The sequence below is a fragment of the Thalassophryne amazonica genome, chromosome 20 (genome assembly GCF_902500255.1).
Source record: "Thalassophryne amazonica chromosome 20, fThaAma1.1, whole genome shotgun sequence".
Lineage (NCBI taxonomy): Eukaryota > Metazoa > Chordata > Actinopteri > Batrachoidiformes > Batrachoididae > Thalassophryne > Thalassophryne amazonica.
In genome coordinates, this window is record NC_047122.1 from 16,537,110 (window position 1) to 16,560,710 (window position 23,601).

The 23,601-nt window shown below is 43.2% G+C and overlaps 1 protein-coding gene across 28 annotated transcripts in view; it reads left to right on the plus strand.

The window, feature by feature from the left end:
* The window catches only part of macf1a (microtubule actin crosslinking factor 1a), a 431,888-nt gene that overhangs the window by 389,895 nt on the left and 18,392 nt on the right, over positions 1-23,601 (plus strand). For 23 of the 28 annotated variants that reach the window (XM_034161160.1, XM_034161172.1, XM_034161173.1 and 20 more), the window contains 13 exons: positions 871-1,077; positions 1,196-1,315; positions 1,610-1,779; positions 1,877-2,036; positions 9,030-9,224; positions 9,308-9,580; positions 10,032-10,220; positions 10,294-10,405; positions 10,757-10,902; positions 20,811-20,973; positions 21,057-21,211; positions 21,367-21,441; positions 23,236-23,253. In XM_034161160.1, coding sequence (XP_034017051.1) covers positions 871-1,077; positions 1,196-1,315; positions 1,610-1,779; positions 1,877-2,036; positions 9,030-9,224; positions 9,308-9,580; positions 10,032-10,220; positions 10,294-10,405; positions 10,757-10,902; positions 20,811-20,973; positions 21,057-21,211; positions 21,367-21,441; positions 23,236-23,253 — 1,983 coding nt within the window. The remainder of the gene's footprint in view (positions 1-870; positions 1,078-1,195; positions 1,316-1,609; positions 1,780-1,876; positions 2,037-9,029; positions 9,225-9,307; positions 9,581-10,031; positions 10,221-10,293; positions 10,406-10,756; positions 10,903-20,810; positions 20,974-21,056; positions 21,212-21,366; positions 21,442-23,235; positions 23,254-23,601) is intronic. The other 5 variants (XM_034161171.1, XM_034161168.1, XM_034161149.1 and 2 more) reach the window with 1 other exon arrangement.

A 23,601-nucleotide genomic window follows, 5' to 3' on the forward strand; every position in this document is an offset into this window, starting at 1 on the left:
TCTCAGAAATTTCATTTCCTGTTTTTTTTTTTTTTTTTTTTTTGTGTTGGGGGGGTCACTCTACATGTGATAGCTCTGTGTATCAAGGAGAATTATTGTACATAAGGTCATCTCATTTAGACTTCAGACATTTCATTCTAAATGTGGTCACCAGTGGACCAAGTCTGTGGAACCTTATATGTGAGATATCTTCGAAAAGGGTCCATTTCCACTGCTGGAAGTCGACGTACTTCTCAGACGCTGTGGCCCTGTATTTGGCCAACTCAGCCTTTGTCTTCATCACAGTGAAGACTCACCGGACTCCTGCAGCGACATATTAATTCTGTGACAGTTTAAACCGTGGTGTCGATTTTGTCTTCTAGAGGGCTTGAATCCTTGCTGGACCTTGTCCATTAAAAAGAAAGCCAACAATGCCTGTTACCCCCTTTTTGGTCCAACTGTTGGTCCTACTGTCCCCTCTGCGAGTCATGCATTTTGTTTTTCTGCTCTGCTCTCTTCTCATCAGTCTGGTTTGGTGGTAGCTGTTATTTTCTTCAGAATGAGTTAAGAACAAATCAGCATCAAGACCCCTACAACAGTTTTTCAGGGCTGCTCAGAAATACCTCCCCAGTGCAGGGTCTCTTCTCAATCCTGAAAAAGACCCCAAAAGTAACTTTTCAGGGGACATCCCTTTTTATTTATATATATATATATATATATATACACCCACACACAAACAAAACAGGTATAACAAGGTCTTGTGATGGAAGTGTTTGATCTTCAGGCATTGGCCAATAGCACTGACTCTGTTGGCGCTTGTTGCTTTAAACATGCAAACCAATTTCTTGCTTCTCCTTTCTGGATTTCCTTTATTTCTGTGTCTGTGATAAGGTATTTGTGAATGAAGTGAACACCCACAGAGAGCAGGTCCTGGCTCTGGAGAAGGCCGGGTCTCAGCTTCGTTTTGCCAGCCTGAAACAGGATGTGGTTCTCATCAAAAACCTGCTGCTCAGCGTTCAAGCCCGATGGGACAAGCTCGTCCAGAGGTCACTAGACCGTGGCAGACACCTTGATGAGGCCCGCAAACGGGCTAAGCAGGTACTGTGCTGCTCGTTAACCCAGCTGACTTTGTTCTTTGTTGTTGCCTGGTGAAGTTTACTGAGGTCACATATGAAACCAGGCTATATCAGACTGTGACCGTTGGTGACTTTTGCAGTTCTACGAGGCCTGGAGGAAGCTGACAGACTGGCTGGAAGAAGCTGAGAATAGGCTGGACTCAGAGCTGGAGATCTCTAATGAGCCAGACAAGATCAAAGTACAACTAACAAAGCACAAGGTGATGTTTGAAACGAAATCTTCTTTTAAAAATTGTAAATATTCTCCATGAGATTAAAGTCTCACCGTAGTATTTTGTACAACACAAGTTGGGAACAAATGAGAAACATCAAGCTGATAATAATGTTTGTATTTGTAGAGCAGTTTGCAGATGTTTGGTCTTCAGCTGAGAACCTCTTTGCTGATCAAATGCAGAAACTCCTGGTTTCTGCTCTGGATTCGGTTTGATTTCTGATTTTCTCCTCTGCTTTGTTTCTCTGCAATTCTTCCTTGTTCCCTTCTTCCACTTGGCCAGGAGTTTCAGAAAGTGCTGGGGTCCAAGCAGCCAGTCTATGACACTACAGCAAGGTCTGGGAAGGCCATGAGAGACAAAGCACAGCTGCCAGCAGATACCCAGAAACTGGATCTTCTAGTGGGAGAGATCCGAGATAAATGGGACACCGTCTGTGGCAAGAGCGTTGAAAGGTAAAGCGGATGATGGGTGTCACACCTGGATTTTCTAAACATTTACATTGTGGCAAAGACATGATTTACCACAACTGGTTTTCACTCCCTCAACCAGACAGCACAAGCTGGAGGAGGCTCTGTTGTTCTCAGGCCAGTTTGCTGAGGCTCTCCAGGTCCTGGTGGACTGGCTGTACCGGGTGGAGCCTCAGCTAGCTGAAGATCAGCCTGTCCATGGAGACCTGGATCTGGTCTCCAACCTTATGGATTCACATAAGGTGGGTACACGATGCGAAACAGAAATGCAGAAGCAGTTTTAGTGCAGCAGATAACTGAAATAACTAGAGCACCGTGCTTGTAGAGGGCAAATCTGCACCAACACTAGTTGACAATTCCACAAAATTTTACCTTGGAAAAAATTTTTGAGGTTAAAGTCCTGTTAGAAGTGGCCTTTCATACGCTAAATTTGATCTGATCAAATGTCAGGAGTATGTATTGAGTTTGTGCACTTGAATCAAAGGTTTTGTTGTCAGGTTTTTGTCTTTTTTCCTTCTTTCTTTGAACTTGTTTGGTTTATTTATTTATTTATTTTTTCATTTTCACAGAACATTGGTTATCTCTGCTATGCACAATTTGTCATTTCCGACTAATAACTGGAAGACAAACAGGCATAAAATTGAAACCTCCATCCAATTTTGGTGGTGTAGGTAAATCCATAACAGAAAAAATGAGTGATTGACACACTTTTGATTGAGATATAATGCGAAATGTAGACCAAATGGGCTCAATTAAAATGTTCACCAAATCCACAATCCGTGTCAGATTGGGATCAAACTTTGTCAGGTGATAGTCTGCACCTCAGTTTCAAATATGAGTGTGATTGGGGCACGTTTGATTAAGATTAAACATTAAACAACATTAAATTGAAGTGGCCACAAAATGAGTAATCCAGATCAGATGCAGATCAAAGTGTGTCAAATCAAATCAGTTTTATTTATATAGCACCAAATCACAACAAACAGTTCCCCCAAGGCGCTTTATATTGTAAGGCAAAGCCATACAATAATTACAGAAAAACCCCAACGGTCAAAACGACCCCCTGTGAGCAAGCACTTGGCGACAGTGGGAAGGAAAAACTCCCTTTTAACAGGAAGAAACCTCCAGCAGAACCAGGCTCAGGGAGGGGCAGTCTTCTGCTGGGACTGGTTGGGGCTGAGGGGAGAGAATCAGGAAAAAGACATGCTATGGAAGACAGCAGAGATCAATCACTAATGATTAAATGCAGAGTGGTGCATACAGAGCAAAAAGAGAAAGAAACACTCAGTGCATCATGGGAACCCCCCAGCAGTCTAAGTCTATAGCAGCATAACTAAGGGATGGTTCAGGGTCACCTGATCCAGCCCTAACTATAAGCTTTAGCAAAAAGGAAAGTTTTAAGCCTAATCTTAAAAGTAGAGAGGATGTCTGTCTCCCTGATCCGAATTGGGAGCTGGTTCCACAGGAGAGGAGCCTGAAAGCTGAAGGCTCTGCCTCCCATTCTACTCTTACAAACCCTAGGAACTACAAGTAAGCCTGCAGTCTGAGAGCGAAGCGCTCTATTGGGGTGATATGGTACTATGAGGTTCCTAAGATAAGATGGGACCTGATTATTCAAAACCTTATAAGAAGAAGAATTTTAAGTTATATTCTGGAATTAACAGGAAGCCAATGAAGAGAGGCCAATATGGGTGAAATATGCTCTCTCCTTCTACAACCCCTGGCAAAAATTATGGAATCACCGGCCTCGGAGGATGTTCATTCAGTTGTTTAATTTTGTAGAAAAAAAGCAGATCACAGACATGACACAAAACTAAAGTCATTTCAAATGGCAACTTTCTGGCTTTAAGAAACACTATAAGAAATCAAGAAAAAAAGATTGTGGCAGTCAGTAACGGTTACTTTTTTAGACCAAGCAGAGGAAAAAATATGGAATCACTCAATTCTGAGGAAAAAATTATGGAATCACCCTGTAAATTTTCTTCCCCAAAACTAACACCTGCATCATATCAGATCTGCTCGTTAGTCTGCATCTAAAAAGGAGTGAACACACCTTGGAGAGCTGTTGCACCAAGTGAACTGACATGAATCATGGCTCCAACACGAGAGATGTCAATTGAAACAAAGGAGAGGATTATCAAACTCTTAAAAGAGAGTAAATCTTCACGCAATGTTGCAAAAGATGTTGGTTGTTCACAGTCAGCTATGTCTAAACTCTGGACCAAATACAAACAACATGGGAAGGTTGTTAAAGGCAAACATACTGGTAGACCAAGGAAGACATCAAAGCGTCAAGACAGAAAACTTAAAGCAATATGTCTCAAAAATCGAAAAATGTACAACAAAACAAATGAGGAACGAATGGGAGGAAACTGGAGTCAACGTCTGACCGAACTGTAAGAAACCGCCTAAAGGAAATGGGATTTACATACAGAAAAGCTAAACGAAAGGCATCATTAACACCTAAACAGACAAAAACAAGGTTATAATGGGCTAAGGAAAAGCAGTTGTGGACTGTGGATGACTGGATGAAAGTCATATTCAGTGATGAATCTCGAATCTGCATTGGGCAAGGTGATGATCCTGGAACTTTTGTTTGGTGCCTTTCCAACGATATTTATAAAGATGACTGCCTGAAGAGAACATGTAAATTTCCACAGTCATTGATGATATGGGGCTGCATGTCAGGTAAAGGCACTGGGGAGATGGCTGTCATTACATCATCAATAAATGCACAAGTTTACGTTGATATTTTGGACACTTTTCTTATCTCATCAATTGAAAGGATGTTTGGGGATGATGAAATCATTTTTCAAGATGATAATGCATCTTGCCATAGAGCAAAAACTGCAAAAACATTCCTTTCAAAAAGACACATAGGGTCAATGTCATGGCATAGGGTCAATGTCAATGAGCAGATCTGATTTGATGCAGGTGTTAATTTGGGGGATGAAAATTTACAGGGTGATTCCATATTTTTTCCTCTTTGTGTCATGCCTGTGATCTGCATTTTCTACAAAATTAAACAACTGAATGAACATCCTCTGAGGCTGGTGATTCCATAATTTTTGCCAGGGGTTGTAGTCCCTGTCAGTACTCTAGCTGCAGCATTTTGAATTAACTGAAGGCTTTTCAGGGAACTTTTAGGACAACCTGATAATAATGAATTACAATAGTCCAGCCTAGAGGAAATAAATGCATGAATTAGTTTTTCGGCATCACTCTGAGACAAGACCTTTCTAATTTTAGAGATATTGCGCAAATGCAAAAAAGCAGTCCTACATATTTGTTTAATATGCGCATTGAATGACATATCCTGATCAAAAATGACTCCAAGATTTCTCACAATATTACTAGAGGTCAGGGTAATACCATCCAGAGTAAGGATCTGGTTAGACACCATGTTTCTAAGATTTGTGGGGCCAAGTACAATAACTTCAGTTTTATCTGAGTTTAAAAGCAAGAAATTAGAGGTCATCCATGTCTTTATGTCTGTAAGACATTCCTGCAGTTTAGCTAATTGGAGTGTGTCCTCTGGCTTCATGGATAGATGAAGCTGGGTATCATCTGCGTAACAATGAAAATTTAAGCAATGCTGTCTAATAATACTGCCTAAGGGAAGCATGTATAAAGTGAATAAAATTGGTCCTAGCACAGAACCTCGTGGAACTCCATAATTAACCTTAGTCTGTGAAGAAGATTCCCCATTTACATGAACAAATTGTAATCTATTAGATAAATATGATTCAAACCACTGCAGCGCAGTGCCTTTAATACCTATGGCATGCTCTAATCTCTGTAATAAAATTTTATGGTCAACAGTATCAAAAGCAGCACTGAGGTCTAACAGAACAAGCACAGAGATGAGTCCACTGTCTGAGGCCATAAGAAGATAATTTGTAACCTTTACTAATGCTGTTTCTGTACTATGATGAATTCTAAACCTTGACTGAAACTCTTCAAATAGACCATTCCTCTGCAGATGATCAGTTAGCTGTTTTACAACTACCCTTTCAAGAATTTTTGAGAGAAAAGGAAGGTTGGAGATTGGCCTATAATTAGCTAAGATAGCTGGGTCAAGCGATGGCTTTTTAAGTAATGGTTTAATTACTGCCACCTTAAAAGCCTGTGGTACATAGCCAACTAATAAAGACAGATTGATCATATTTAAGATCGAAGCATTAATTAATGGTAGGGCTTCCTTGAGCAGCCTGGTAGGAATGGAGTCTAATAGACATGTTGATGGTTTGGAGGAAGTAACTAATGAAAATAACTCGGAACAATCGGAGGGAAAGAGTCTAACCAAATACCGGCATCACTGAAAGCAGCCAAAGAGAACGATATGTCTTTGGGATGGTTGAGTCATTTTTTCTCTAATAGTTAAAATTTTATTAGCAAAGAAAGTCATGAAGTCATTACTAGTTAAAGTTAAAGGAATACTCGGCTCAATAGAGCTCTGACTCTTTGTCAGCCTGGCTACAGTGCTGAAAAGAAACCTGGGGTTGTTCTTATTTTCTTCAATTAGTGATGAGTAGTAAGATGTCCTAGCTTTACGGAGGGCTTTTTCCAGGCTAAGTGAAGATCTTCTAAATTAGTGAGATGCCATTTCCTCTCCAACGTACGGGTTATCTGCTTTAAGCTGCGAGTTTGTGAGTTATACCACGGAGTCAGGCACTTCTGATTTAAGGCTCTCTTTTTCAGAGGAGCTACAGCATCCAAAGTTGTCCTCAATGAGGATATAAAACTATTGACGAGATAATCTATCTCACTCACAGAGTTTAGGAAGCTACTCTGCCCTGTGTTGGTATATGGCATTGGAGAACATAAAGAAGGAATCATATCCTTAAACCTAGTTACAGCGCTTTCTGAAAGACTTCTATTGTAATGAAACTTATTCCCCACTGCTGGGTAGTCCATCAGAGTAAATGTAAATGTTATTAAGAAATGATCAGACAGAAGGGGGTTTTCAGGGAATACTGTTAAGTCTTCAATTTCCATACCATAAGTCAGAACAAGATCTAAGGTATGATTAAAGTGGTGGGTGGACTCATTTACATTTTGAGCAAAGCCAGTCGAGTCTAACAATAGATTAAATGCAGTGTTGAGGCTGTCATTCTCAGCATCTGTGTGGATGTTAAAATCGCCCACTATAATTATCTTATCTGAGCTAAGCACTAAGTCAGACAAAAGGTCTGAAAATTCACAGAGAAACTCACAGTAACGCCCAGGTGGACGATAGATAACAACAAATAAAACTGGTTTTTGGGACTTCCAATTTGGATGGACAAGACTAAGAGACAAGCTTTCAAATGAATTCAAGCTCTGTCTGGGTTTTTGATTAATAAGCTGGAGTGGAAGATTGCTGCTAATCCTCTGCCTCGGCCCGTGCTACGAGCGTTCTGGCAGTTAGTGTGACTCGTGGGTGTTGACTCATTTAAACTAACATATTCATCCTGCTGTAACCAGGTTTCTGTAAGGCAGAATAAATCAATATGTTGATCAATTATTATATAATTTACTAACAGGGACTTAGAAGAGAGAGATCTAATGTTTAATAGACCACATTTAACTGTTTTAGTCTGTGGTGCAGTTAAAGGTGCTATATTATTTTTTCTTTTTGAATTTTTATGCTTAAATAGATTTTTGCTGGTTATTTGTGGTCTGGGAGCAGGCACCGTCTCTACGGGGATGGGGTAATGAGGGGATGGCAGGGGGAGAGAAGCTGCAGAGAGGTGTGTAAGACTACAACTCTGCTTCCTGGTCCCAACCCTGGATAGTCACGGTTTGGAGGGTTTAATAAAATTGGCCAGATTTCTAGAAATGAGAGCTGTTCCATCCAAAGTGGGATGGATGCAGTCTCTCCTAACAAGACCAGGTTTTCCCCAGAAGCTTTGCCAATTATCTATGAAGCCCACCTCATTTTTTGGACACCACTCAGACAGCCAGCAATTCAAGGAGAACATGCGGCTAAACATGTCACTCCCGGTCCGATTGGGGAGGGGCCCAGAGAAAACTACAGAGTCCGACATTGTTTTTGCAAAGTACACACCGATTCAGTATTAATTTTAGTGACCTCCGATTGGTGTAACCGGGTGTCATTACTGCCGACGTGAATTACAATCTTACCAAATTTGTCAGTTGATAAAGGATACCAACCTACATAATGCTCAGAAATATCAAATAGATTTGATGTTTTTTGACAGTTATTTTTTTTTTATTTTTATTTGTTCAGTGTTAAAGATTGGAATTTTTCCAAGATTTTCCCTGACTTTGACCTATGACCTTGAAAATTGAATCGGTTCTTGCCTATCAGGTATGAATTTTCAGTAAAAATTTCATAATGATATATGAAAAATTGTGGCCCCCAGGCTCTTCACAAACAGGTGATAACATAAACTCTTCCAACTTCACTGGCAGAGGTTATTATTCAAATGGTGATACACACACCAAACGTGGCACAAACACTCCGACATTGCTCTTTTGAAAAAGCAGGCAGGCCTCTCGCATTTTCAATAGGCGTCCATGTAGGGGTCAGTGAAGAATTGCACAGGGTCAAAATTAAAATTGCTCCAGTCATATTGAAAACTACACCACATCATGATCATAAAGATTCTGCAAAGGCATAGTTTGGACTATGTATGACCAAATTGTATAGCATTATAGAGTAAAAGCAGCAAAAATGGTGACAAAGGTCACTTTCAGTTTGTACAGGGTTCAAAAGTTAAAGTTGCTCCAATTTTGGTAAAAAGCAATATAAATTATTGGTTAAGCTAATAGGATTAATAAATGGAATAGTTTTGCCGTGTTGAATGTTTGGTGTCCACAGTAAAGGTTAAACATTGTCTATGTCCATTGGATTGTATGACATATTTCACCCTGTAACATAACTAAGCATTACACATGGTACAAACTATTCTTTTCAATATGATTGGAGCATTTTTCAATTTTGAGCCCTGTGTAATTCTTTATTGACCCCTACCTGGCCTCCTATTGAAAATTCAAGTGGCCAGTTGTTTTTTTTTCCCAAGAGTAGTGTCTCAAGAGTATTTGTGCTGAATTTGATTCTTGCATCACCATTTGAAAGATTCCTCTGAAATATTCTGTTATCTGCTGCACTATTTATACACAGGAGTTTGCATCAGAGATGGTATAACCAGTACTTTCACTGATCTTGAATCAGTACTGGACCCTCCGTGCTATGCTAACCGTGCTCTGTGGAACATCTAAATCTGCAGGCTTTCCAAAAAGAACTGGGCAAGAGAACAAGCAGCATTCAGGCGCTGAAGCGTTCGGCTCGGGACCTGATGGAGACTGGGCGTGACGACACGGCATGGGTCAAAGTTCAGCTCCAGGAGCTCAGTAACCGCTGGGACACTGTGTGCGCCTTGTCTGTCACCAAGCAGACCCGCCTCCAGCAGGCCCTCAAACAGGTCAGAGAATAATTAGCTTCATGTTGAGTTCTGTAATTAAGTAAAGCTTTTTTTCCACAGACCTCTTACTTTTGTCTTTGCAGGCAGAGGAGTTCCGTGCAAACATCCAGGTGATTCTTGAGTGGCTCTCTGAAGCAGAACAGACCCTTCGTTTCCGTGGTGTCCTTCCTGAGGAGGCGGAGACTCTGCAAGTGTTGCTCCACACGCATAGAGATTTTATGGGCACGGTTGAGGAGAAACGGGTGGATGTCAACAAAGCTGCTGGTATGGGCGAGGCCATTCTGACTGTTTGTCACCCGGACTCCATCACCACCATCAAACACTGGATCACCATCATCAGGGCGCGCTTCGAGGAGGTGAGGGATGAACTGCAGAGAGCCTGTCTGAGGATGCACTCAAATCTGGCTTCCTCTTAATCCTTTGATCCCCAAAACTTGCCAACAGGCTTTGCAGGGGGTTTGCCATTTCTTAAAAGTTGCCATAATTAGACCAAAAACTATAAAAATAGAAATTATCACCAGGTTTTCACATTTCCACTTTTCACTTTTAATAATGTTATGTGGATTTATAGGCAGGAGGTTTAATGTCGATAAATCCACGACATTGATTTAACTCAGAGGAAAAAACAAAACAGATAGATATTTCCTAAAATTGTAAACGTTTCCATAGCTGTTGAATAAAGGTTTATAAATGAGACTTCTCTGTCAGTGTCTTTAGAGTTGTGTTGAAACCTTTCTCCTGTTCCTGGTTTTTAATTTGGTGTGGTGATAGCAGATAAAGTATCTAATCTTCACTTCCTGTGAGCAGGTGCTGACGTGGGCTAAACAGCACGAGCAGCGGCTGGAGACGGCGCTCACGGAGGTGCTCAACAATGCTAACCTGTTGGAGGAGCTGTTGTCATGGCTACAGTTTGCTGAGACCACATTGGTCCAGAGGGACACGGAGCCCCTCCCTCAGGACATCCCACAACTCAAAACACTCATCACAGAACACCAGGTGGGTTTCTGTTCACGGAACCAACCCGCCAATGTTTGTGTTGCATAACTTTGCCCGTGTTTGTTTTTCTCAGATGTTTATGGAGGAGATGACGAGGAAGCAGCCGGATGTGGATAAAGTGACTAAATCCTATAAAAGGAAACCAGCCGAGGCTCCCGGCGGCCTCGCTGACAGGCGAGGAGCTCGTATGTTACCTCCTGTTTACCATGTTACCTCCATAGCAGATTTGTATATTCGTTATGTGTATGTGCAGAAAATGGGTAGATCGTTCTGTACAGAGTTTACACTTTGTGTGCAGACCAAACGCAGGTTTACAGACAGGTTATTTTTCCTCCATAAATTGAAACCAGTTCTGAGTCCGTTCCGCACACAGAGAAGATAAACTCAGTACCAAAACAAACTTCCCCGTTTTTTGCGTATGTGTAGATGGCGAATATACAAATCTGGTACAGGGGTCATCTCAGTGTGTGACACCAGCACTCATGTTGTTAAAGTACCCAAAAAAGGGTCATGTACACTTTGTGTGCTTCCTGCAGGCAAACAGCAGCAGCAGCAGGCAGCCATGCAGGTTTCTGGGGGAAACCCGCGACTTAACCAGCTCTGTGCCAGGTGGCAGCAAGTTTGGCTGCTGGCACTCGACCGCCAGCGCAAACTCAACGATGTTCTGGATCGGCTGGAGGAGGTAATAAAGATTTAATTACATTCAGGTTAACTAGATACTTTACCCGATTAGCTCCAGTTTTGATTCAGGGCTCATGGTTCCATTTCATTCCTCCTGACCACCAGAGGGTGGTGCTTTAAGACCTGGATCATTCCATGCACGCATGCACAGAGGTAGTCTTATACCAACAAAGTCACGCCAGTAGATGTTACCTGGGTGACATCAGCGACAGTATATGAGCGCACATTACCCAGCATTCAGTTCTTTTTCCATCACTCACATGAGAAGCAGAAGGGTTCGCTTGTTTATCAGAACCTCGCAACCTTCCATGGTTGGAGCTGCGCATACGTGCCCTCCAAAGGCTACAGGAGCACAAGTTCTTTACTCTGATATGCTTACTGCTGCGGGTGTTCGATTGAATTGGCCTCAGCTCTCTGTGAGTAATTCTGTTTCACTAAAAGCGAGCGATTGTGGCTTCACTTGTTTTCCGCTACTGTGTGCAGGACGTGTCGCTCTCATTTTTCTACGAGTGTACGTTAATTTGTTACCACTGTTGTGTGCAACGTTAAAATGTGTGTGGAACATGCCAGGGCATGTTGCGCTGTAGGACACGCCGCACTGTCTTGACGCTGTGGTATGAATGTTAATTCGTCGGTCTGAGTTTATTACACACTGCCAGCTCTTTTTCACGGCACTGTTTGCGCCCAGGTGCCCGCTTCGCTTCGATGCTGTGAAATTACACTGTTATGAGTTTGAACGCTGTTGTTTTTTGCCCACTCCTGGTTATTCTGTTCCAAATGTGCAGCAACGCTTTTGCGCTCGGAAATTGACGCTGCTACGAGTGGTTTCGCTCCTCTGCAGCTGTGTTCCACGTCCTGAGTTTGGACACTGCTGTGAGTGTTTTTCCGCTCCCTGGTCACTTGCTCCAAACGTGCAGCTCGTGGACGTCTTCTTTGAAATTACATTGTACTTGTGTTTTCGCTCCTGCTGTACGAGTGTTGCTCCACGTGCCGAGTTTGGACTCTGTGCTGCGAGTATCTGCGCTCCTGTTGCACTGTTATTTTACATTGAATTGTGGAGTATTCTCTGACTTCCCTGCTGGTTGTGAGTGTTTTTCGCTCTTTTCCTACACCAGTTGTTTTCCCAGGCTGTGCTTGCCCGCTCCTCTGCGATTACCTTTCCACAGTAGCTTACAGCTACTTTGCCATTGGTGGCTTACAATTGTAACATCTAGATGTCAGTTTGTGGGGCTGTGAGTGCAGCCAATCACTACTGTTCATACAATTAACACGTGGGTGTGAGTCTGGGACTCTGCGAGTGTTCTCACTCACTGCACCACCAATTTTGTGTCTCTCTTACTGCTACACCCACACACGCTAATGTCTACTGCGTTGGCACATGCGTGCAGTAGCTGTTTAGTGCCTCTGAGCCCAGAAGATCACCATACTTTATGCCCATCCTGTCTCGAACATGGACTTTTGAAACAAGTGCAGTTGAAGATGCTTGCTTCAACTGTTTCTATGCCATTGACTGACAGATTGGCTAGACTGTCCAAGCTTGAAGGAGAGATGTCCTCTGCGACACTGGCACCACACTCACATAAGCAACCACATGCTGAGCCCCTTACTGTTACAACAAAGAAGGGTGCCCATGACTTGATCTTGTCTGATGAGGTTAACAACCTGGCCTCTGAATTTGCTCAGATAAAGTCATTGCTTCTTTCTCTGCAGCCTTCTGAATCTTCTGCTGCTCCTCTCAGTGCAGTCAACATTTTTCCTGTGACTGTAGTGAGGAGGGGCTGACTCCCCTGCCAGCCATCATGATGTTAATGTGATGTCAATTGCGGCATCTGAGTCATTATTTTGTGGGGACCCTCCAGATTGGATTGAAGCTCAAGGACAGGGGGAGCGTCCCCCCTGTTCGTTCACCACAAACTCCCACACTTTAGTCGGTGATGGCCTGTTCACTGTTACACGGGCCATTCAGTTGGCCTTGTCACGGCTTGGTGTGGATGCTCCTCCTGTGGAGAGTGCCTTTTTAGGGATACTCAGAAGCCAGCTTTCAGTGTCTCACCCTCCTTGCCATATATTGAAGAGCTGCAGAGGTGCTGGTCTCACTTTAAATCCTTCACCCATATGCAACAGGATTGCAAGGTGCTGTGTGCAATGTCTGATACATCACAGTATGCCTTAAACCACATGCCTTCAGTGGACAGTGTTGCTACTAGCCTGATTGTAGCGCTTGCTGAAGCTGCCCAGCTAGAGGCCCGTTGTCCACGACCTCAATGTAGGGTCACTGATGACCTCCTTAGCAAGAGCTATGACATTGCAGCTCATATTGATCATCTGGGGAACTGCCTGTCTCACCTTGCCCTTTCCTGGTCTCTCCAGGATAATGGAGCTGACACTGACCCACAGAGCCTGAGAGATGTGTCGCTCCGGGCTTTCACCTTCATGTCACAGGAGCTTTGTAGATTGATGTCCACTCTGACCATAGCCCGGCACCAGGTGTGGTTGGCTCAATCCCCTCTGTCTGAGGCTTGCCAGGGGATCACTACACACTCTGCCTGTTATCCCAGGTCAGGTTTTCAGCCCTGGAGCGTGCTGTTTAGGCTAACAGGTCTCAGCAGAAATTTGCCAAATTACAGCGCACTCCCAGGCACCAACCTAAGCGCACAGGTGGCTTTCTTCCAACTAACAGACGTGGTCCCTGGAATCGGGGTCTGCCGCATCAGCCCTCCCAGCAGTCTACCTTTCGACCACTCATGGGTGGACCACCCAGAAATGGCTGCCGTGATGGACAGACCTGTCATGCTCGCCCCTCAAAATCATCACAAGGCATGCATTTCACGCCCAGTACGGGCAATTGGTCTCGGATCAATGGGTGATTTCCACATTGGTCAGGGGTTACAATATTCACTTCAATAGTCATCCCCCCAAATTCAGTGGTGTAAAAGTCACAGTTGTTACAGACCCAGAGAGGTCTCTTGTTCCCAGGCAGGAGATTCTCGAGCTCCTGAAGAAAGGAGCCATAGAGTGGGTCCACAGTTCAGATCACCTAAGGGGATTTTATTCAACTTATTTTGTAGTTCCAAAGAAGGATGGTGGCTTTCACCCTATCCTTGAACTCAGGAAGTTAAATCAGTACATGTAAGTGCGGCGTTTTCGCATGCTCCGCACAACAGAAGTTCTCCAGGCAATTTGGCTGGGGAACTGGTTTACCAGTGTGGACCTGAAAGATGCCTATTTTCACATCCCAGTGTCAGTTCACCACAGGCAATTCCTCTGGTTTACCTTCCAGGGACAGGTGTACCAGTTCAAAGTCCTCCCCTTTGGGCTACCACTTGTTCCACATATGTTCACCAGGTGCGTGGCAGCAGCGCTCTCTACCTTGCTCCTGGGATATGGATTCTTCTGTATCTGGACAGTTGGCTTGTATGCACACAGAGCTGGCAGCAATCACCCCATGACACTTGCTCCCTACTGGAACATGTCACAGCTCGACTCAGTGGTAATGATTGCTTGCCCATCCCTGCGAAGGGTGGACGACATTCTCACTCTGGTCTGTTGTGTTCAGAGGAATGCCAGACTGACTTACAGTCTGCCCCTCCAGCTCGTGGGGAAACTAACAGCAGTGTCAGCAGTCGTGCCTCTGGGACTCCTGTCCTTGCACCCCTTACAAATGTGGCTCAACAGCCTGGACCTCAACTCCACGCTGCATCAACACAGGACTGTGCATCTTCCAGCTCAGTCTATCCGACATCTTCGCCCCTGGGGAAAAGGGAGTTCCTAACACGTGGTGTTCCTCTGACCTCTCTACCCTCACGCCGGGTGGTCCTTGTAATAGATGCCTCACTTTCCGGCTGGGGTGCAGTGTGGAACCACAGAATGATCAGAGGTGTCTAGAGCCCTCAGGAGACACTCCATCACATCAATGTGCTACAGCTGCGTGCTGTCCACCTAGCTCTGAGCCGATTCTCTCCTGCCCTAGAGGGGAAACTTGTGTTTGTTCGGTCGGACAACACATCAGCAGTGTACCATATAAACCATCAAGGAAGCACCAGTTCTGTTCATTCCCTGAAAGAAGCCCAGGAACTTCTCCAGTGGGCTTTGCCTTGCATGCTGAGTCTCAGGGCTGTGCATCTGTCAGGTGTGTAGAACTACAGTGCGGATTTTCTCTCACGTCAGACACCGCCATGGGCGAGTGGTGCCTCAACCCAGATGTGGTTCTACTGATCTGGGACTGGTTTGGCAAGGCGGAAGTCGATCTGTTTGCCTCAAACACCACAACACACTGTTGCCTGTTGTTCTCTCTCTCAGAACCACACAGCCCACTGGGCCAGGATGCACTGGCTCACCCTTGGCCAGCCTGTCTGCTATGCGTTTCCTCCTCTTCCATTGATCACGCTGGTACTACACAGCATATGCATGACCGATCACACAGTGTTGCAAGCAGGACATGGTTCCCCATGATTCTGATGCTCCTCAGCAGAGAGCCGTGGCCTCTCCCACGAAGGAGGGACCTTTTGTTGCAGTTGGACGAGAACATTTGGCATCTGGTCCCTGAAGGGACAGACTCCGTGTTGAATCAAAACAAATTTATTAATTTATATAGCGCCAATTCACGTTGAAATCATCTCAAGGCGCTTCACACAACATAATAAAACAGAAAAAACTGAATTAAAAATTTAAAAACATAAAAAGATGAAACCATAAAAGAATACAAGAATAAAAACACATAACACTAATGATAAAACAAGGAAAACAAATGAGTCTTTAAACGTGATTTAAAAGTCTCCACAGTATCCGACTGCCGTATGTGTGTTGGGAGATCGTTCCAAAGAGCTGGGGCACGGTAGGAGAAAGCTCTATGACCGGCAGACTTTTTATCCACCCTGGGAACACATAAAAGTCCTGCACCCTGAGAACACAGGGCCTGAGCTGGTACATAGGGGCTTACCAGGTCAGCCAGATAGGGAAATGCAAGTCCATGAACAATCTTATAAACTAATAACAGTACCTTTAAAATCCTTGAACTCTTGTGATCAAGCGGTCGTGTAGACTATACAGAATGCCCATGCGCCCTCCACTAGGGCATTATATGGCAATAGATGGAAGCTTTTTACCTGTTGGTGTAGTACACAAGGTGTGGACCCTGAGCGTTGTCCTGTGCCATTGCTGCTGAGCTATCTTCAATCCTTGTTTGACAGTGGTCTTTCTGTCTCTACAATTAAAGTTTATGTTATGTTGCTCTGCTCGCCACATTATGGTAGATGGTCGATCAGTAGGATCGCACCCCCTGATATGTCGCTTTTTAAGAGGTGCTCTTCACCTTCGGCCTCTGAGAATTGCATGTGTGCCATCCTGGAATCTTCTATTTGTTCTTGAGGATTTATGCTCTTCATCATTTGAGCCACTGGGTGCCAGTAACCTCAGCCAGTGTTGCCATCTTGGTCAATTCTCGCTAAATCTGGGGACTTTCCAAACCCTCTTGATGACTTATTTTCTCAAAAGCAACTAGTGAGCTACTTTTCTTGGCGTCAATCAATCAATCAATCAATTTTTTTATATAGCGCCAAATCACAACAAACAGTTGCCCCAAGGCGCTTTATATTGTAAGGCAAGGCCATACAATAATTATGTAAAACCCCAACGGTCAAAACGACCCCCTGTGAGGAAGCACTTGGCTACAGTGGGAAGGAAAAACTCCCTTTTAACAGGAAGAAACCTCCAGCAGAACCAGGCTCAGGGAGGGGCAGTCTTCTGCTGGGACTGGTTGGGGCTGAGGGAGAGAACCAGGAAAAAGACATGCTGTGGAGGGGAGCAGAGATCGATCACTAATGATTAAATGCAGAGTGGTGCATACAGAGCAAAAAGAGAAAGAAACAGTGCATCATGGGAACCCCCCAGCAGTCTACGTCTATAGCAGCATAACTAAGGGATGGTTCAGGGTCACCTGATCCAGCCCTAACTATAAGCTTTAGCAAAAAGGAAAGTTTTAAGCCTAATCTTAAAAGTAGAGAGGGTGTCTGTCTCCCTGATCTGAATTGGGAGCTGGTTCCACAGGAGAGGAGCCTGAAAGCTGAAGGCTCTGCCTCCCATTCTACTCTTACAAACCCTAGGAACTACAAGTAAGCCTGCAGTCTGAGAGCGAAGCGCTCTATTGGGGTGATATGGTACTACGAGGTCCCTAAGATAAGATGGGACCTGATTATTCAAAACCTTATAAGTAAGAAGAAGAATTTTAAATTCTATTCTAGAATTAACAGGAAGCCAATGAAGAGAGGCCAATATGGGTGAGATATGCTCTCTCCTTCTAGTCCCCGTCAGTACTCTAGCTGCAGCATTTTGAATTAACTGAAGGCTTTTTAGGGAACTTTTAGGACAACCTGATAATAATGAATTACAATAGTCCAGCCTAGAGGAAATAAATGCATTAATTAGTTTTTCAGCATCACTCTGAGACAAGACCTTTCTGATTTTAGAGATATTGCGTAAATGCAAAAAAGCAGTCCTACATATTTGTTTAATATGCGCTTTGAATGACATATCCTGATCAAAAATGACTCCAAGATTTCTCACAGTATTGCTAGAGGTCAGGGTAATGCCATCCAGAGTAAGGATCTGGTTAGACACCATGTTTCTAAGATTTGTGGGGCCAAGTACAATAACTTCAGTTTTATCTGAGTTTAAAAGCAGGAAATTAGAGGTCATCCATGTCTTTGTCTGTAAGACAATCCTGCAGTTTAGCTAATTGGTGTGTGTCCTCTGGCTTCATGGATAGATAAAGCTGGGTATCATCTGCGTAACAATGAAAATTTAAGCAATACCGTCTAATAATACTGCCTAAGGGAAGCATGTATAAAGTGAATAAAATTGGTCCTAGCACAGAACCTTGTGGAACTCCATAATTAACTTTAGTCTGTGAAGAAGATTCCCCATTTACATGAACAAATTGTAATCTATTAAACAAATATGATTCAAACCACCGCAGCGCAGTGCCTTTAATACCTATGGCATGCTCTAATCTCTGTAATAAAATTTTATGGTCAACAGTATCAAAAGCAGCACTGAGGTCTAACAGAACAAGCACAGAGATGAGTCCACTGTCCGAGGCCATAAGAAGATCATTTGTAACCTTCACTAATGCTGTTTCTGTACTATGATGAATTCTAAAACCTGACTGAAACTCTTCAAATAGACCATTCCTCTGCAGATGATCAGTTAGCTGTTTTACAACTACCCTTTCAAGAATTTTTGAGAGAAAAGGAAGGTTGGAGATTGGCCTATAATTAGCTAAGATAGCTGGGTCAAGTGATGGCTTTTTAAGTAATGGTTTAATTACTGCCACCTTAAAAGCCTGTGGTACATAGCCAACTAACAAAGATAGATTGATCATATTTAAGATCGAAGCATTAAATAATGGTAGGGCTTCCTTGAGCAGCCTGGTAGGAATGGGGTCTAATAAACATGTTGATGGTTTGGATGAAGTAACTAATGAAAATAACTCAGACAGAACAATCGGAGAGAAAGAGTCTAACCAAATACCGGCATCACTGATGCACTGGAGACTTTTCTGGTGTTTGGTGACTCAAAGACTTTGAGGATCCCTGGCCTTGGTTATTTTGAGAAGTGATGGCCAATTTTAATGGCAAAATAAACAAACCAACAATCAAGTTTATTTGTAGTTCTATACTATTAAGGTGTTTTTACTCACTTTTTTTTGTCTCACATTTTTTTTTAACAAATGCATTAATGATAAAATGAACAGCAAATGAACAAAGGACAAGGCCACAATAATATTCACAGTGTCATTATTAATAGAACGAGATAGGGGAAAAAAAATTAATTGCACATTAACAAGTAAATGCATTTTTTAACAATTCTCTTCAAAAAAAATTCCTTATAGAACGTGGCAGTTTTGACATTTGGGAGAGTCTATAAGCTTAATGCTGCTTATATATTATTCAAACTTAGCCAGAAGTTCGTGTAAATTCATTTTCAGTACTCTGCATTCATGAGTATGGAATTTACCAAACAATATTTTTTTCCTACACCATCTGTGATGACCTCATACTATGCAAATGATATGCAACTTAAATGATGATGATGTCATTTAGCGACTTCTGGCAAATTTTAGGACAGCCACTTGTCGTACTGAGGCAACACTGACCTCACCTGGTTGTCAATTAAGACTTCATTCCTCCTTGCTCGCTCATCCGCAAAGCGTGTTGAGAGCTCCATCACTTGACAACGGCGTGCACGCGCTGGAATTCTGTTGGGTCAGGGGTTACTCTATGGCCGAACCCCTCCTATTTACCAAAGACGGTTTTACTGTTCCATGCTAACCAGCCGGTTCCTTGGCTCTCTTTACCCCAAAATCTACTGCAGAAGCTAATTCTAGTCTGTTGTGCCCTGTTCATGCACTTAGACGTTATATTGAGTTGACAGCTGCGTTTCACAAAACTGATCCTCTGTTTGTCTGCTATGGGGGCCCCAGGAAGGGCTGCACCTTGTCCAAGCAAAGACTGGCGCGGTGGGGTTGCAAGCCTGCAGGAACGGTTACAGTCAACCTCCTCCAGTGAAATGTCATTCAACCCGTGGCATAGCCACGAGTGGGCTGCGCTGAGAGGTGTGCCACTGACTGACATCTGTACTGCAGCAACATGAGCTTCCTCCTGTACTTTTGCCCGCTTCTTCAGAGTTAATGTAGCTGCTCCTCACCCTGTGGCGACAGCCGTATTATCGGCCTCCTCTGCCTCACTGCCCACTGCAGCTGAGGTTTGGTAAATGCACATTTGAGGTTTGGTAAGTGCACACTCCTCCTGACCTTGTTGGTTTAAGGTCATCCAGTTGCTAAAGCACTGCCCTCTGGTGGTCAGGAGGAATGAAATAGAATGAGAGTTACATATGTAACTATGGTTCTATGAATTCCAGATGACCACCAGAGTTGGTTGGAGTCTAAGGCGATAGATTCCAAAAGAACTGAATGCTGGATAACGTTTGCTCATATACTGTAGCTGATGTCACCCAGGTCACACCTACTGGCGTGACTTTGTTGGTATAAGACTCGACCTCTGCGCATGTGCGCATGGAATAATCCAGATGCTAAAGCACCGCCCTCTGTCGGTCAACCGGAATTCGTAGAAGTGTAGTAACATACTCTCTCATAACTCTTAGGGATGTGAATCGTACAACTCACGATTCAATTCGATTCCAATTCTTGGGGTGATGATTCCATTCAGAATCAATTTTCAATTCAATCAGCTCTGAGAAATAGTTATATTACTTAAAAAATGTTTATGTTTAAGAAAATGCAGCTTTACAAGGTTAATCAAGTGATTCTAGATGTAAATTTACTTATCTGCTTTGCTCGTTCAGAGTTGGCTGGCGGTTTAGCGAAGCGCTGGTCAGTCGTCGGCAGATACCGCTGCTCCGCTCCTTTTTGCTCTGGGTCATAGCGTAGCATGTGGGCTTGCGGAGTTGAAGTGTTTCCGAAGTACTTGACTTTCATTTCGCAGATTTTGCACACTGCATAAGTCATGTCAAGCTCCTTCTTACGCAGAAAATAATAAAATCCAAAATGCGCTCAAACATTTGCCTTCAGCAAAGACGGTGCTGGCTGAATTAGCTCTTCGTCCGCCATGCTAAGCTACATCTCACGAATGTTTGAAGCACTCCGGACCCTCCCCCTCGCGGGGACGCTGTAGTACGGAAGCCGTTGCCTGACACAGCAAGTAAGTAAGAAAATGTTTAAAAGCATGCCTTTTAAAAATCGATTCTTGGACATTTTGGATCGATTCAGAATCGTAATAAATAAGAATCGCGATTCGGACGTGAATCGATTTTTTTTTTTTTTTTTTTTTTTTTTAAGGCACCCCTAATAACTCTCGTTTTATTCTGTGGTATCTCCACGTTTCCTATTTTCAGCTTAAAGAATTTGCCAACTTCGATTTTGACATCTGGAGAAAGAAGTACATGCGGTGGATGAACCACAAAAAGTCTCGTGTCATGGACTTCTTCAGACGCATTGACAAGGACCAAGATGGAAAGATCACGCGACAGGAGTTCATCGATGGGATCCTGGCATCAAGTACGCGTGGGTGTGGTTGTTTGATTGGCTTTGAGGAGGCTGCGTGTCAATCTTACAAACATCCCTGTTGTTCCTTTGTGCAGAGTTTCCAACGAGTAAGCTGGAGATGACTGCAGTGGCTGACATCTTTGACAGGGATGGAGACGGTTACATCGACTATTACGAGTTTGTGGCTGCACTGCATCCGAATAAAGATGCCTACAGACCAACAACAGATGCAGATAAAATAGAGGACGAGGTGAAGAATTGTGGGGAAAAAATAATGAATGGGAACTAACGGGAATATATACAGAACAGATTTCCTTCCAGGAGTTGGTTGACTAAGCTGCCAATCAGGGAATGAGCAGTCAGCAGGTCGGCTGCCGCATTGACGTGTTGTCTGTCGTTGTCCAGGTGACCCGGCAGGTGGCCCAGTGTAAATGTGCCAAAAGGTTCCAGGTGGAGCAAATCGGAGAGAACAAATATCGGGTAAGATCAGCTCAGTGTTCAAACATTTACAGAAATTTAATAAAAGTTTTAAAAACGCTTATCTAAACTTTAAAAAAGAGGAAATGATCCTATTCATTTCTAACCGATAACTTGGGTCAAAGATTTGGAAATAAATTGTGTAACTGGCCAGAATCCTGCTCGCTGATCCACACAGTTCGAAATAAAGTCAAGTTCTCGAATTCCAATACTTGTTTTCCCAAGTTTCTCAGTGTAGTTATACACACACACACACACACACACACACACACACACACACAATATATTCCACGTATAAAATAGCTTCGACAGGAACATTAGGGTGTATTTTAGGCTATGCCAAACTGTACCCCTCCAGTCCACACTATATCCCTGTAGTACAGTCCATACTGTACCCTTCTATTCCAGACTGTACCCCTGTGTTTTTGATGGAAATGGAAAGGCCTCGTCTAAATAATAGTCCAGTGTTTACACTGGACTCAACCTGAATATCCTCGGGTGTAGTCTGGACAGGGGTAGTTTGGGCTGTTGCACCAGGAAGACAGTTTATGGAAACTTAATTAATGGGACTGCTAGTTCATTCTTGGGCCTTTCCTTGACAATTTCTGGAAACAAAGCTAGTTGACTTTCCCTGCTGGTTTCTTAACAGAAAAATAAAGCAACATTTTAAAACATGGTTTTCAGATGTTTTCTGATCCAGGTTTGATTTGGTAAACAGCTCATTTTTCAGCTTGACCACTGAAGTCATGGTGTCGCTGCATGTTTGTGTAAAATCTGCTTCCTGTGTCTCTGCTGTGCTTTGACGTCACTCAAACATTAATACATTGTCGCCCCATAAATGTGACAGCACAGTTGCATTACAGTCTTCTCTGTATTAATTTGGCCCGATTTACGAGCTCTGCTCAGACGGGTCACATTTGGAGGCGTTAAACCGAAGTGAACCAAATAGGGTTCACGTTTTCTTTACTGTGTTACATGAGAGGGCAAAAGACAAAAACATTTAGTTTCATTCTATTAATTTTTTTTAACCGCTTTCCAAAAACATCTCTTTGATTTGCTCTTGACAGTGATATTTTTATTAAATTTGTTATTATCCTCAACGAGAAGCAGAAACGGCCCATTTTAATGGCTGCGTTTCTGCAACAATATCGTCAAAACACAGAGCTATTTAAATCAAACGTGTTGGATAAACTCAACGGATGGTCCTCGAGCAACACAGGTCATGGGATGGTCAAATTAGAGATCATCTAAACTGCATTAATAACCAAATGTCAGGACTACATGAGATATTGAAGTGCAGTTTCCTGCAGAGAACCAACAAACAAAGTGACGGAGGGGGGAAAAAAATCAATGAGGTGAAATTAATGAAGTAAATATACTGTCAGATGTACTATAAAAGAATTGCAGCACTTTACCCATCATGCTTTGTGCATCTGTGCAGCATTTTCACCACAAAACAAAAAACTGCTTTCTGCATCGCTGCAGCTTCATTCCTGCTGCCGTCTGTGTCCGTTAACCACCGTTAACAATGTCACCGTCCTACTTCAGGACACATCCACAGCACTCATGTCATCAGCGGCAGCAGCAGCTGGTCACCATGACATCACTGCTGCAGTGCACGATCACATGCACGACTAATTCTGAGCTGTAAACATATTAAACGGTCGTTACGTTGAATCTGATACGTTTTGCACAAATAAATGTTGAACGTTGGTTGATTCCATGTTGTTTCACTCTTGCTCTGTTTCTGTCTCCTTGTGTTTCCTTCCTACGCGTCTCCTGCTGGATTTATTGTAGTTCTTCCTCGGAAACCAGGTAAAGTGTCTCCTGCTGCTGACTGGATGTGTGAAACCTGCTTCCTGTTTCTCCACCAGTGGCATGCCCTCCTTCCTGCTTTCTGGGATTCTTTTTTTATTATATTTAAAGAGTAAAGTGGTGTCTGTCAGCAGGTTTCTCCGTCCTGTTGTACTCCTACTGTGATTTGCTTGGTGATCAAAATGACAACTTGCATGAAGTGAAGTGGTAACGTAGCTAAAGTGGTGATTAGCGGTTTGACATTTTCTGGGCTGAAGCTGGGAAATGAATCAAGCTGCTTGGAGAGAATTTCAGAACATTCCTCCTTTGAAGCTTTCCTGAACATTAAACATTTTAACAGAAACTTCC